This window comes from Oncorhynchus keta, chromosome 35, assembly GCF_023373465.1.
Source record: "Oncorhynchus keta strain PuntledgeMale-10-30-2019 chromosome 35, Oket_V2, whole genome shotgun sequence".
Lineage (NCBI taxonomy): Eukaryota > Metazoa > Chordata > Actinopteri > Salmoniformes > Salmonidae > Oncorhynchus > Oncorhynchus keta.
This window is the reverse complement of record NC_068455.1, coordinates 11,103,635-11,119,044: the sequence shown is the minus strand read 5'-3', so window position 1 is coordinate 11,119,044 and position 15,410 is coordinate 11,103,635. Positions and strand designations below refer to the sequence as shown.

The window sequence follows — 15,410 nt, the reverse complement described above, 5'->3', positions numbered from 1 at the left end:
CACTATCACTCACTAGCATTGTGCTGTATATTGTTATAGGGACTACCACTATCACTCACTAGCATTGTGTTGTATATTGTTATAGGGACTACCACTATCACTCACTAGCATTGTGTTGTATATTGTTATAGGGACTATCACTATCACTCACTAGCATTGTGTTGTATATTGGTAAAGGGACTACCACTGTCACTCACTAGCATTGTGCTGTATATTGTTATAGGGACTACCACTGTCACTCACTAGCATTGTGTTGTATATTGTTATACGGACTACCACTATCACTCACTAGCATTGTGTTGTATATTGTTATAGGGACTACCACCATCACTCACTAGCATTGTGTTGTATATTGTTAAAGGGACTACCACTGTCACTCACTAGCATTGTGCTGTATATTGTTATAGGGACTATCACTGTCACTCACTAGCATTGTGTTGTATATTGTTATAGGGACTATCACTATCACTCACTAGCATTGTGTTGTATATTGTAAAGGGACTACCACTCTCACTCACTAGCATTGTGCTGTATATTGGTAAAGGGACTATCACTATCACTCACTAGCATTGTGTTGTATATTGTAAAGGGACTACCACTGTCACTCACTAGCATTGTGCTGTATATTGTTATAGGGACTACCACTGTCATTCACTAGCATTGTGCTGTATATTGGTAAAGGGACTACCACTGTCACTCACTAGCATTGTGCTGTATATTGGTAAAGGGACTATCACTATCACTCACTAGCATTGTGTTGTATATTGGTAAAGGGACTACCACTGTCACTCACTAGCATTGTGCTGTATATTGGTAAAGGGACTATCACTATCACTCACTAGCATTGTGCTGTATATTGGTAAAGGGACTACCACTGTCACTTACTAGCATTGTGCTGTATATTGTTATAGGGACTACCACTGTCACTCACTAGCATTGTGCTGTATATTGGTAAAGGGACTACCACTGTCACTCACTAGCATTGTGCTGTATATTGTTAAAGGGACTACCACTGTCACTCACTAGCATTGTGCTGTATATTGTTATAGGGACTACCACTATCACTCACTAGCATTGTGTTGTATATTGATTGTTATAGGGACTATCACTATCACTCACTAGCATTGTGCTGTATATTGTTATAGGGACTACCACTGTCACTCACTAGCATTGTGCTGTATATTGTTAAAGGGACTACCACTGTCACTCACTAGCATTGTGCTGTATATTGGTAAAGGGACTATCACTATCACTCACTAGCATTGTGTTGTATATTGGTAAAGGGACTACCACTGTCACTCACTAGCATTGTGCTGTATATTGGTAAAGGGACTATCACTATCACTCACTAGCATTGTGCTGTATATTGGTAAAGGGACTACCACTGTCACTTACTAGCATTGTGCTGTATATTGTTATAGGGACTACCACTGTCACTCACTAGCATTGTGTTATATATTGTTATAGGGACTACCACTGTCACTCACTAGCATTGTGTTGTATATTGTTATAGGGACTACCACTATCACTCACTAGCATTGTGTTATATATTGTTATAGGGACTATCACTATCACTCACTAGCATTGTGTTGTATATTGTTATAGGGACTATCACTCACTAGCATTGTGTTGTGTATTGTTATAGGGACTACCACTATCACTCACTAGCATTGTGTTGTATATTGTTATAGGGACTATCACTCACTAGCATTGTGTTGTGTATTGTTATAGGGACTACCACTATCACTCACTAGCATTGTGCTGTATATTGTTATAGGGACTACCACTATCACTCACTAGCATTGTGTTGTATATTGTTATAGGGACTATCACTATCACTCACTAGCATTGTGTTATATATTGGTAAAGGGACTACCACTATCACTCACTAGCATTGTGTTGTATATTGTTATAGGGACTATCACTCACTAGCATTGTGTTGTGTATTGTTATAGGGACTACCACTATCACTCACTAGCATTGTGCTGTATATTGTTATAGGGACTACCACTATCACTCACTAGCATTGTGTTGTATATTGTTATAGGGACTATCACTCACTAGCATTGTGTTGTGTATTGTTATAGGGACTACCACTATCACTCACTAGCATTGTGCTGTATATTGTTATAGGGACTACCACTATCACTCACTAGCATTGTGTTGTATATTGTTATAGGGACTATCACTATCACTCACTAGCATTGTGCTGTATATTGTAAAGGGACTATCACTATCACTCACTAGCATTGTGTTATATATTGTTATAGGGACTACCACTGTCACTCACTAGCATTGTGTTGTATATTGTTATAGGGACTACCACTATCACTCACTAGCATTGTGTTATATATTGTTATAGGGACTATCACTATCACTCACTAGCATTGTGTTGTATATTGTTATAGGGACTATCACTCACTAGCATTGTGTTGTGTATTGTTATAGGGACTACCACTATCACTCACTAGCATTGTGTTGTGTATTGTTATAGGGACTACCACTATCACTCACTAGCATTGTGTTGTATATTGTTATAGGGACTATCACTCACTAGCATTGTGTTGTGTATTGTTATAGGGACTACCACTATCACTCACTAGCATTGTGCTGTATATTGTTATAGGGACTACCACTATCACTCACTAGCATTGTGTTGTATATTGTTATAGGGACTATCACTCACTAGCATTGTGTTGTGTATTGTTATAGGGACTACCACTATCACTCACTAGCATTGTGCTGTATATTGTTATAGGGACTACCACTATCACTCACTAGCATTGTGTTGTATATTGTTATAGGGACTACCACTATCACTCACTAGCATTGTGTTGTATATTGTTATAGGGACTATCACTATCACTCACTAGCATTGTGTTGTATATTGGTAAAGGGACTACCACTGTCACTCACTAGCATTGTGCTGTATATTGTTATAGGGACTACCACTGTCACTCACTAGCATTGTGTTGTATATTGTTATACGGACTACCACTATCACTCACTAGCATTGTGTTGTATATTGTTATAGGGACTACCACCATCACTCACTAGCATTGTGTTGTATATTGTTAAAGGGACTACCACTGTCACTCACTAGCATTGTGCTGTATATTGTTATAGGGACTATCACTGTCACTCACTAGCATTGTGTTGTATATTGTTATAGGGACTATCACTATCACTCACTAGCATTGTGTTGTATATTGGTAAAGGGACTACCACTCTCACTCACTAGCATTGTGCTGTATATTGGTAAAGGGACTATCACTATCACTCACTAGCATTGTGTTGTATATTGGTAAAGGGACTACCACTGTCACTCACTAGCATTGTGCTGTATATTGTTATAGGGACTACCACTGTCATTCACTAGCATTGTGCTGTATATTGGTAAAGGGACTACCACTGTCACTCACTAGCATTGTGCTGTATATTGGTAAAGGGACTATCACTATCACTCACTAGCATTGTGTTGTATATTGGTAAAGGGACTACCACTGTCACTCACTAGCATTGTGCTGTATATTGGTAAAGGGACTATCACTATCACTCACTAGCATTGTGCTGTATATTGGTAAAGGGACTACCACTGTCACTTACTAGCATTGTGCTGTATATTGTTATAGGGACTACCACTGTCACTCACTAGCATTGTGCTGTATATTGGTAAAGGGACTACCACTGTCACTCACTAGCATTGTGCTGTATATTGTTAAAGGGACTACCACTGTCACTCACTAGCATTGTGCTGTATATTGTTATAGGGACTACCACTATCACTCACTAGCATTGTGTTGTATATTGATTGTTATAGGGACTATCACTATCACTCACTAGCATTGTGCTGTATATTGTTATAGGGACTACCACTGTCACTCACTAGCATTGTGCTGTATATTGTTAAAGGGACTACCACTGTCACTCACTAGCATTGTGCTGTATATTGTTATAGGGACAATCACTATCACTCACTAGCATTGTGCTGTATATTGTTAAAGGGACAACCACTGTCACTCACTAGCATTGTGCTGTATATTGTTATAGGGACTACCACTATCACTCACTAGCATTGTGTTGTATATTGATTGTTATAGGGACTACCACTATCACTCACTAGCATTGTGTTGTATATTGTTATAGGGACTACCACTATCACTCACTAGCATTGTGCTGTATATTGTTATAGGGACTACCACTGTCACTCACTAGCATTGTGTTGTATATTGTTATAGGGACTACCACTGTCACTCACTAGCATTGTGTTGTATATTGTTATAGGGACTATCACTATCACTCACTAGCATTGTGTTGTATATTGTTATAGGGACTACCACTGTCACTCACTAGCATTGTGTTGTATATTGTTATAGGGACTATCACTATCACTCACTAGCATTGTGCTGTATATTGTTATAGGGACTACCACTGTCACTCACTAGCATTGTGTTGTATATTGTTATAGGGACTACCACTGTCACTCACTAGCATTGTGTTATATATTGTTATAGGGACTACCACTATCACTCACTAGCATTGTGTTGTATATTGTTATAGGGACTATCACTATCACTCACTAGCATTGTGCTGTATATTGTTATAGGAACTATCACTATCACTCACTAGCATTGTGTTGTATATTGTTATAGGGACTATCACTATCACTCACTAGCATTGTGCTGTATATTGTTATAGGGACTACCACTATCACTCACTAGCATTGTGTTATATATTGTTATAGGGACTACCACTGTCACTCACTAGCATTGTGCTGTATATTGTTAAAGGGACTACCACTGTCACTCACTAGCATTGTGCTGTATATTGTTAAAGGGACTACCACTATCACTCACTAGCATTGTGTTGTATATTGTTATAGGGACTATCACTATCACTCACTAGCATTGTGCTGTATATTGTTATAGGGACTACCACTATCACTCACTAGCATTGTGTTATATATTGTTATAGGGACTACCACTGTCACTCACTAGCATTGTGCTGTATATTGTTAAAGGGACTACCACTGTCACTCACTAGCATTGTGCTGTATATTGTTAAAGGGACTACCACTATCACTCACTAGCATTGTGCTGTATATTGTTATAGGGACTACCACTATCACTCACTAGCATTGTGCTGTATATTGTTAAAGGGACTACCACTATCACTCACTAGCATTGTGTTGTATATTGTTATAGGGACTATCACTATCACTCACTAGCATTGTGTTGTATATTGGTAAAGGGACTACCACTGTCACTCACTAGCATTGTGTTGTATATTGTTATAGGGACTACCACTGTCACTCACTAGCATTGTGTTGTATATTGTTATAGGGACTACCACTGTCACTCACTAGCATTGTGTTCTATATTGTTATAGGGACTACCACTGTCACTCACTAGCATTGTGTTGTATATTGTTATAGGGACTACCACTGTCACTCACTAGCATTGTGTTGTATATTGTTATACGGACTACCACTATCACTCACTAGCATTGTGTTGTATATTGTTATAGGGACTACCACCATCACTCACTAGCATTGTGTTGTATATTGTTAAAGGGACTACCACTGTCACTCACTAGCATTGTGCTGTATATTGTTATAGGGACTATCACTGTCACTCACTAGCATTGTGTTGTATATTGTTATAGGGACTATCACTATCACTCACTAGCATTGTGTTGTATATTGGTAAAGGGACTACCACTCTCACTCACTAGCATTGTGCTGTATATTGGTAAAGGGACTATCACTATCACTCACTAGCATTGTGTTGTATATTGGTAAAGGGACTACCACTGTCACTCACTAGCATTGTGCTGTATATTGTTATAGGGACTACCACTGTCATTCACTAGCATTGTGCTGTATATTGGTAAAGGGACTACCACTGTCACTCACTAGCATTGTGCTGTATATTGGTAAAGGGACTATCACTATCACTCACTAGCATTGTGTTGTATATTGGTAAAGGGACTACCACTGTCACTCACTAGCATTGTGCTGTATATTGGTAAAGGGACTATCACTATCACTCACTAGCATTGTGCTGTATATTGGTAAAGGGACTACCACTGTCACTTACTAGCATTGTGCTGTATATTGTTATAGGGACTACCACTGTCACTCACTAGCATTGTGCTGTATATTGGTAAAGGGACTACCACTGTCACTCACTAGCATTGTGCTGTATATTGTTAAAGGGACTACCACTGTCACTCACTAGCATTGTGCTGTATATTGTTATAGGGACTACCACTATCACTCACTAGCATTGTGTTGTATATTGATTGTTATAGGGACTATCACTATCACTCACTAGCATTGTGCTGTATATTGTTATAGGGACTACCACTGTCACTCACTAGCATTGTGCTGTATATTGTTAAAGGGACTACCACTGTCACTCACTAGCATTGTGCTGTATATTGTTATAGGGACTATCACTATCACTCACTAGCATTGTGCTGTATATTGTTAAAGGGACAACCACTGTCACTCACTAGCATTGTGCTGTATATTGTTATAGGGACTACCACTATCACTCACTAGCATTGTGTTGTATATTGATTGTTATAGGGACTACCACTATCACTCACTAGCATTGTGTTGTATATTGTTATAGGGACTACCACTATCACTCACTAGCATTGTGCTGTATATTGTTATAGGGACTACCACTGTCACTCACTAGCATTGTGTTGTATATTGTTATAGGGACTACCACTGTCACTCACTAGCATTGTGTTGTATATTGTTATAGGGACTATCACTATCACTCACTAGCATTGTGTTGTATATTGTTATAGGGACTACCACTGTCACTCACTAGCATTGTGTTGTATATTGTTATAGGGACTATCACTATCACTCACTAGCATTGTGCTGTATATTGTTATAGGGACTACCACTGTCACTCACTAGCATTGTGTTGTATATTGTTATAGGGACTACCACTGTCACTCACTAGCATTGTGTTATATATTGTTATAGGGACTACCACTATCACTCACTAGCATTGTGTTGTATATTGTTATAGGGACTATCACTATCACTCACTAGCATTGTGCTGTATATTGTTATAGGAACTATCACTATCACTCACTAGCATTGTGTTGTATATTGTTATAGGGACTATCACTATCACTCACTAGCATTGTGCTGTATATTGTTATAGGGACTACCACTATCACTCACTAGCATTGTGTTATATATTGTTATAGGGACTACCACTGTCACTCACTAGCATTGTGCTGTATATTGTTAAAGGGACTACCACTGTCACTCACTAGCATTGTGCTGTATATTGTTAAAGGGACTACCACTATCACTCACTAGCATTGTGTTGTATATTGTTATAGGGACTATCACTATCACTCACTAGCATTGTGCTGTATATTGTTATAGGGACTACCACTATCACTCACTAGCATTGTGTTATATATTGTTATAGGGACTACCACTGTCACTCACTAGCATTGTGCTGTATATTGTTAAAGGGACTACCACTGTCACTCACTAGCATTGTGCTGTATATTGTTAAAGGGACTACCACTATCACTCACTAGCATTGTGCTGTATATTGTTATAGGGACTACCACTATCACTCACTAGCATTGTGCTGTATATTGTTAAAGGGACTACCACTCACTGTGTATACTTGCAAAAATAACATTTATTAGAAGTGCACAGGCTTTCGTCACAGGTTCTCCGTATCATGATGACTTGATTATCACCTCCTGTTTCTCTTCTTCTTCTTCCCTAACATCCCTCTCTTCTCTCTCCATCACTTTCCTCTCCTCCGTCGTCATCTCAGTCATCTCAACACCAACGTCCTCTTCCCTCTCTCTGTTCACTCTTTCCTCTCCTTTGTCTCTATTGCAACCTTTCTCGATCTCACTCACATCTTTCTCCTCCTCCTCCTCCTCCTCCTCCTCCTCCTCCTCCCCTCACCCCTCTCTCTTTTCACTCTTCTTTGTCCTCGGTCTTTATCGCTACCTTCCTCTTTCTTTCCCTCTTCCCCCTCTTCTCTATCTTCCTCCTGTTTCCCTCTGGCATCTCCCTTGACAATGACAGACAGAGACAGGTGACGGTTGACATCTATCCAGTGCAGTAGAGGATGCTGGGTAACGGCGCCCTGTTCGATGGCAGCCACCCAGAAGTGTGTTTGTCGTTCTCTCTGCTGGTCTCTGAAGCGGTGCACTAACACGCATGACACAGTCAGCACCAACACACACACCATCAGGGCCGAGAAGTAGCCGATGTACCACACATACCCACCTGGAGGGAGAGGAGAGAGTTTTAAGGATCAGGGTATTTGATCATTGATAGATATCTCAAAAGATTGGCTGTATACATACTCTATACAACCAATGTTAAACTCACAGAATTGCCTTTTTGGTTGTTTATGGATGACATTCTTTCCTACCAAAACTGCATTTAAACTAACAGACATTCTTTCCAACCAAAACTGCATTTAAACTAACAGACATTCTTGCTTACCAAAACTGCATTTAAACTAACAGACATTTTTTCCAACCAAAACTGCATTTAAACTAACAGACATTCTTGCTTACCAAAACTGCATTTAAACTAACAGACATTCTTTCCTACCAAAACTGCATTTAAACTAACAGACATTTTTCTTTGTTATTGGTTGTATCAGTGGCCCATACTAGTTTTCAAAGGTTTTGGGTAACGTTAGTGGATAGTCACTAGAACACAATAAATCTCTGACTTTGTTGTCATTGTTTAGAAACATATAGTTGGTTTAGTTTGACTTTTCTACTTACTCTTATGAAGTGTCATTGGATGGAGCTTCTGTACAAGTTCCAGGTGGCTCTAGGATGCAGCTCTCTGTTTCTGCAGTGAGATTGCACCTATCAAGGATCCAAGGATGGTTTGGTTGCTAAGGGACACAAACATTCTCAGCACAGAATGTGCATGTTTTGAAATGTTTTGCATTCTGTTAGAACTCTTCTATTTCTGGGACTCTGATGTTCTGATTCTCTCATTAATAATCATGGTGAAATGGGTTAATGGGTTTATCAAAGGGAGTCATACATCTAGAAATCTGAGGCTGATGTTACTAGACTTGGTTGAGTATTGTGATCTATTGGATAACTTCACTGTTATCTTATTTGGGGATTTTCAGAAAGCTTTTGATTCAGTAAGTCACAGTTTCATCTTTGATTGTCTTTAGCATTTGAAGTTTGGTCATTTTTGATGCTATTAAAACTCTGTATAATGATGGCAATTGCTGTATCAAACTCAGTCATGGATCATCCTCAAGGTTGAACATTTACAAAGGAATTACGACAAGGTTGTCCAATCTCACCTTTTATATTTTTGTTAGTATCTCAAATCTTATGCTCATTAGTTCATCAAAGTCAATTTGAAGGCATGACATCTCACTTTTTTTGGGGAAAAATGTGTCACAAACTAGATTAGCATTGGATATTGTGAAGCAGTACTCCATAATCTCGGGTTTGGTATTAAATCTTTCCAAATGTGAGATGAATGTTCTGAAGGGAGCTGTCTATCCAGCAGATTGTAACATCTCTGAAAAAGATACTGTAACCTACCTCGGTGGAAAGATCACCAAAATCTTAAGGTGATCCTATTTCTCAGGACCAGATGCTAGAATATGCATATAATTGACAGTTTAGGATAGAAAACACTCTAAAGTTTCCAAAATCCTTATCAACAGCGCAATACATCAAACTCAACAAATGTATCGATAAGGGGATTTGCTGTTTAGGTTGGCGCAATGTGTTCTTGTTACGACAAAACATGTATTATTATATACTGTTAATGTTTTTCCTCATAGTCCTGGACTATCGGACCACAATTTTATTACGTTTGCAATCGCAACAAATAATCTGCTCAGACCCCAACCAAGGAGCATCAAAAGTTGTGCTATAAATTTTCAGACAACCCAAAGATTCCTTGTTGCCCTTCCAGACTCCCTCTGCCAACCCAAAGACGTCAGAGGACAAAAATCTGTTAACCACCTAACTGAGGAACTCAATTTAACCATGCGTAATACCCTAGATGCAGTTGCACCCCTAAAAACTAAAAACATTTGTCATAAGAAACTAGCTCCCTGGTTTACAGAAAATACCCGAGCTCTGAAGCAAGCTTCCAGAAAATTGGAACGGAAATGGCGCCACACCAAACTGGAAGTCTTCCGACTAGCTTGGAAAGACAGTTCTGTGCAGTATCAAAGAGATCTCACTGCTGCTCGATCATCTTATTTTTCCAACTTAACTGAAGAAAATAAGAACCATCCAAAATGTATTTTTGATACTGTCGCAAAGCTAACTAAAAAGCAGCATTCCCCAAGAGAGGTTGGCTTTCACTTTAGCAGTAAGAAATTCATGAACTTCTTTGAGGAAAAGATCATGATCATTGGAAAGCAAATTACGGACTCCTCTTTAAATCTGCGTATTCCTTCAAAGCTCAGTTGTCCTTAGTCTGGACAACTCTGCCAGGACCTAGGATCAAGAGAGACACTCAAGTGTTTTAGTACAATATCTCTTGACACAATGATGAAAATAATCATGGCCTCTAAACCTTCAAACTGCATACTATTCCGACTAAACTACTGAAAGAGCTGATTCCTGTGCTTGGCCCTCCTATGTTGAACATAATAAACGTCTCTCTATCCACCGGATGTGTACCAAACTCACTAAAAGTGGCAGTAATAAAGCCTCTCTTGAAAAAGCCAAACCTTGACCCAGAAAATAAATTAAAAGTATCGGCCTATATCGAATCTTCCATTCCTCTCAATTTTTTAGGAAAAAGCTGTTGCGCAGCAACTCACTGCCTTCCTGAAGACAAACAATGTATACGAAATGATTCAGTCTGTTTTTAGACCCCATCACAGCACTGAGACGGCACTTGTGAAGGTGGTAAATTACCTTTTAATGGTGTCAGACCGAGGCTCTTCCTCTGTCCTCGTGTTCCTAGATCTTAGTGCTGCTTTTGATACCATCGGTCACCACATTCTTTTGGAGAGATTGGAAACCCAAATTGGTCTACATGGACAAGTTCTGGCCAGGTTTAGATCTTGTCTGTCGGACAGATATCAGTTTGTCTCTGTGAATGGTTTGTCCTTTTACAAATCAACTGTAAATTTCGGTGTTCCTCAAGGTTCCATTTTAGGACCACTATTGTTTTCATTATATATTTTACCTCTTGGGGATGTCATTTGAAAACATAATGTTAACTTTCACTGCTATGCAGATGACACACAGCTCTACATTTCAATGAAACTTGGTGAAGCCAAGTTCTATCTTTCTGATTTGGTCCTGTCGTACATACTTACACGTACGCTACGGTCACAAGACGCAGGCCTCCTAATTGTCCCTAGAATTTCTAAGCAAACAGCTAGATGCAGGGCTTTCTCCTATAGAGCTCAATTTTTATGGAATGGTCTGCCCACCCATGTGAGAGATGCAGACTCGCTCTCAACCTTTAAGTCTTTACTGAAGACTCCTCTCTTCAGTGGGTCATATGATTGAGTGTACTCTGGCACAGGAGTGTGAAGGTGAACGGAAAGGCTCTGGAGCAACGAACCACACTTGCTGTCTCTGCCTGGCCAGTTCCCCTCTCTCCACTGGGATTCTCTGCCTCTAACCCTATTACAGGGGCTGAGTAACTGGCTTACTGGTGCTCTTCCATGCCATCCCTAGGAGGGGGGCGTCACTTGAGTGGGTTGAGTCACTGACGTGATCTTCCTGTCTGGGTTGGTGCCCCCCCCCCCCTTGGGTTGTGCCATGGCGGAGGTCTTTGTTAGCTATACTCGGCCTTGTCTCAGGATGGTAAGTCTCAGGATGGTAAGTGGTGTGGGGGCTGTGCTTTGGCAAAGTGGATGGGGTTGTATCCTGCCTGTTTGGCCCTGTCTGGGGGAATAATCGGATGGGGCCACAGTGTCTCCTGACCCCTCCTGTCTCAGCCTCCAGTATTTATGCTGCAGTAGTTTATGTATCGGGGGCTAGGGTCAGTCTGGAGTACTTCTCCTGTCTTATCCGGTGTCCTGTGTGAATTTATGTATGGTCTCTCAAATTCTCTCTCTCTGAGGACCTGTGCCCTCGTTCCATGCCTCAGGACTACCTGGCTTGATGACTCCTTGCTGTCCCAAGTCCACCTGGCCGTGATGCTGCTCCATTTTCAACTGTTCTGCCGGTGGCTGTGGAACCCTGACCTGTTCACCGGACATGCTACCTGTCCCAGACCTGCTGTTTTCAACTCTCTAGAGACAGCAGGAGCGGTAGAGATACTCTTAATGATCGGCTATGAAAAGCCAACTGACATTTACTCCTGAGGTGCTGACTTGTTGCACCCTCGATAACTACTCTGATTATTATTATTTCACTATACTGGTCATTTATGAACATATGAACATCTTGGCCATGTTCTGTTATAATCTCTATCTGGCACAGCCTGAAGAGGACTGGCCACCCCTCATAGCTTGGTTCCTCATAGCACTTTGAGATATCAGCTGATGTAAGAAGGGCTATATAAATACATTTGATTTGATCTGAATGGAAATGAGTCCAGAGAATGATGTATAAATTGAGCATTTGTAATCCTTTTATTTCAACTTTTCCACTCTTTTGAGACCTCGAAGATCAATTTCCTAACAAAAGCCTGTTGTATAAGCGAAGTACATTTCAATGGTTTTACAAAAACTTCAACATAAATGAAACAACCACAGTAACTGATGCAGTCTGGTAAATCTATGGAATTTCTGTTCTTCATGACCATTTCCTTATAGGTACTATAATTGATTGTGCTCTGCTTTTGTGCACTTGTACCCTGAAGAGATGTTTTCAGAGACATTGGTTCAGTCTGTCATGGTAACAAGGTTTTGTGTTTTGTCATTTGCAACTGTTTATATTAGTAGTTGCATCCTGTACATTTTATTTGTTTATTCAACATTTATTTTGACTGGGAATTAATACTGAGACTAGGATCTCTTTTATAGAAGAGCCCTGCATAAATCCATCAAACATATACAACATATATTAAGAAAAACAGACACATTTATCAACATAGAGGTCTCTGATCACTACTCTGAACTGACCGAGGGGGACTGAACATCTCATTTCAGACAACTCTGTAAATTGTTCCAAAAATAATCCCCCCCATGCAACATTATTATTATTATATATATTATTATTATTATTATTATTATATTATTATTATTATTATTATTATATTATTACAATGAAGATATAATCTGTTCCTTTCCACAGACCCAACTGGAGAACTCAAAACCGCTGAAGAGGTACAGCATATCCGATGAATGTGTTGATACTTCAAACTGGAAAAATCAACTAACTATATATACTGTATTTATGTTTGCTTTTTCAGATTGTTGAACTCTACACTAGTGGGTGCTGTGTATTAATATACAGTGTTATCTGAAATTATTCACAACTATTGACACCCTTAATAAAGATGAGCAATAATTGTCATGCATAGGTGTAATAGGTGGCAGGGAAGTCAGGCGCAGGAGAGTCAAATGGAGTGTAAATATGGAGTCTTTTAATAAAGTTCCACGAGTATGCTCCATAACAATAAATGTACAAACAAACAAAACATGGGTACGAAGACCCGACGCGCACCTATACAAACAATAACACTACACTGACAACAAATCAATCTCTGACAAAGACATGAAGGGAAACAGAGGGTTAAATACACAACAGGTAATGAATGGGATTGAAAACAGGTGTGTGGGAAGACAAGACAAAACCAATGGAAAATGAAAAAAGGATCAATGATGGCTCGAAGACCGGTGACGTCGAACGCCGAGCACCGCCCGAACAAGGAGAGGCAACGACTTTGGCAGAAGTCGTGACAATAATACTGATCTATATTGTTTGTTCAAATTCATGAGGGAAATTATATATATTTTTTATACTAATATAATTGCTTCAGATAAAAAGATATGTTGTTTCACAGGTAATACATTTTTTTCTCAAAAAATATGGTCAAAATGATTGACAACCCTAAATATTCTTATAAATACAATAGTCAAACGTTTATTTGATCCCATATTCCTTGCACACAATGACTTCATTCAACTTGCGACTACAAACGTTTTGAATGCATACACAGTTCGTTTTGGTGGTTTCAGATAATTTTGTGCCCAATATAAATGCATGGTAAATGTATTGTGTCATTTTGAAGGCACTTTTATTGTAAATACGTATATAATGGTTCTAAATACTACATTAATTTTGGATGCTACTATGATTACTGATAATCCAGAATAAATCCAGAATAATCATGCGTGATAAAGTTAGAGGGTGAAAGATCCTAACCTCTTGTTATTGGAAAGGGCGAGAGGTTAGCATGTTGTTACTTTACAATAGTGCATCTAAATGTTTTAAGGGGGGGGGGGTGAGAAGGATTACTTTATCCTACCCTAGGTATTCCTTAAAGAGGTGGGGTTTCAGGTGTCTCCGGAAGGTGGTGATTGACTCCGCTGTCCTGGCGTCGTGAGGGAGTTTGTTCCACCATTGGGGGGCCAGAGCAGCGAACAGTTTTGACTGGGCTGAGCGGGAACTGTACTTCCTCAGTGGTAGGGAGGCGAGCAGGCCAGAGGTGGATGAACGCAGTGCCCTTGTTTGGGTGTAGGGCCTGATCAGAGCCTGGAGGTACTGAGGTGCCGTTCCCCTCACAGCTCCGTAGGCAAGCACCATGGTCTTGTAGCGGATGCGAGCTTCAACTGGAAGCCAGTGGAGAGAGCGGAGGAGCGGGGTGACGTGAGAGAACTTGGGAAGGTTGAACACCAGACGGGCTGCGGCGTTCTGGATGAGTTGTAGGGGTTTAATGGCACAGGCAGGGAGCCCAGCCAACAGCGAGTTGCAGTAATCCAGACGGGAGATGACAAGTGCCTGGATTAGGACCTGCGCCACTTCCTGTGTGAGGCAGGGTCGTACTCTGCGGATGTTGTAGAGCATGAACCTACAGGAACGGGCCACCGCCTTGATGTTAGTTGAGAACGACAGGGCGTTGTCCAGGATCACGCCAAGGTTCTTAGCGCTCTGGGAGGAGGACACAATGGAGTTGTCAACCGTGATGGCGAGATCATGGAACGGGCAGTCCTTCCCCGGGAGGAAGAGCAGCTCCGTCTTGCCGAGGTTCAGCTTGAGGTGGTGATCCGTCATCCACACTGATATATCTGCCAGACATGCAGAGATGCGATTCGCCACCTGGTCATCAGAAGGGGAAAGGAGAAGATTAATTGTGTGTCGTCTGCATAGCAATGATAGGAGAGACCATGTGAGGTTATGACAGAGCCAAGTGACTTGGTGTATAGCGAGAATAGGAGAGGGCCTAGAACAGAGCCCTGGGGGACACCAGTGGTGAGAGCGCGTGG

General features: G+C 40.4%; 1 protein-coding gene across 1 annotated transcript in view; it reads right to left on the bottom strand.

The window, feature by feature from the left end:
* The window catches only part of LOC127915630 (uncharacterized), a 37,387-nt gene that overhangs the window by 15,539 nt on the left and 6,438 nt on the right, over positions 1–15,410 (bottom strand). The window contains exons 3-4 of the mRNA XM_052495853.1: positions 14,961–15,243; positions 8,012–8,293 (exon numbers count right to left, since the gene is read on the bottom strand). Coding sequence (XP_052351813.1) covers positions 8,012–8,293; positions 14,961–15,243 — 565 coding nt within the window. The remainder of the gene's footprint in view (positions 1–8,011; positions 8,294–14,960; positions 15,244–15,410) is intronic.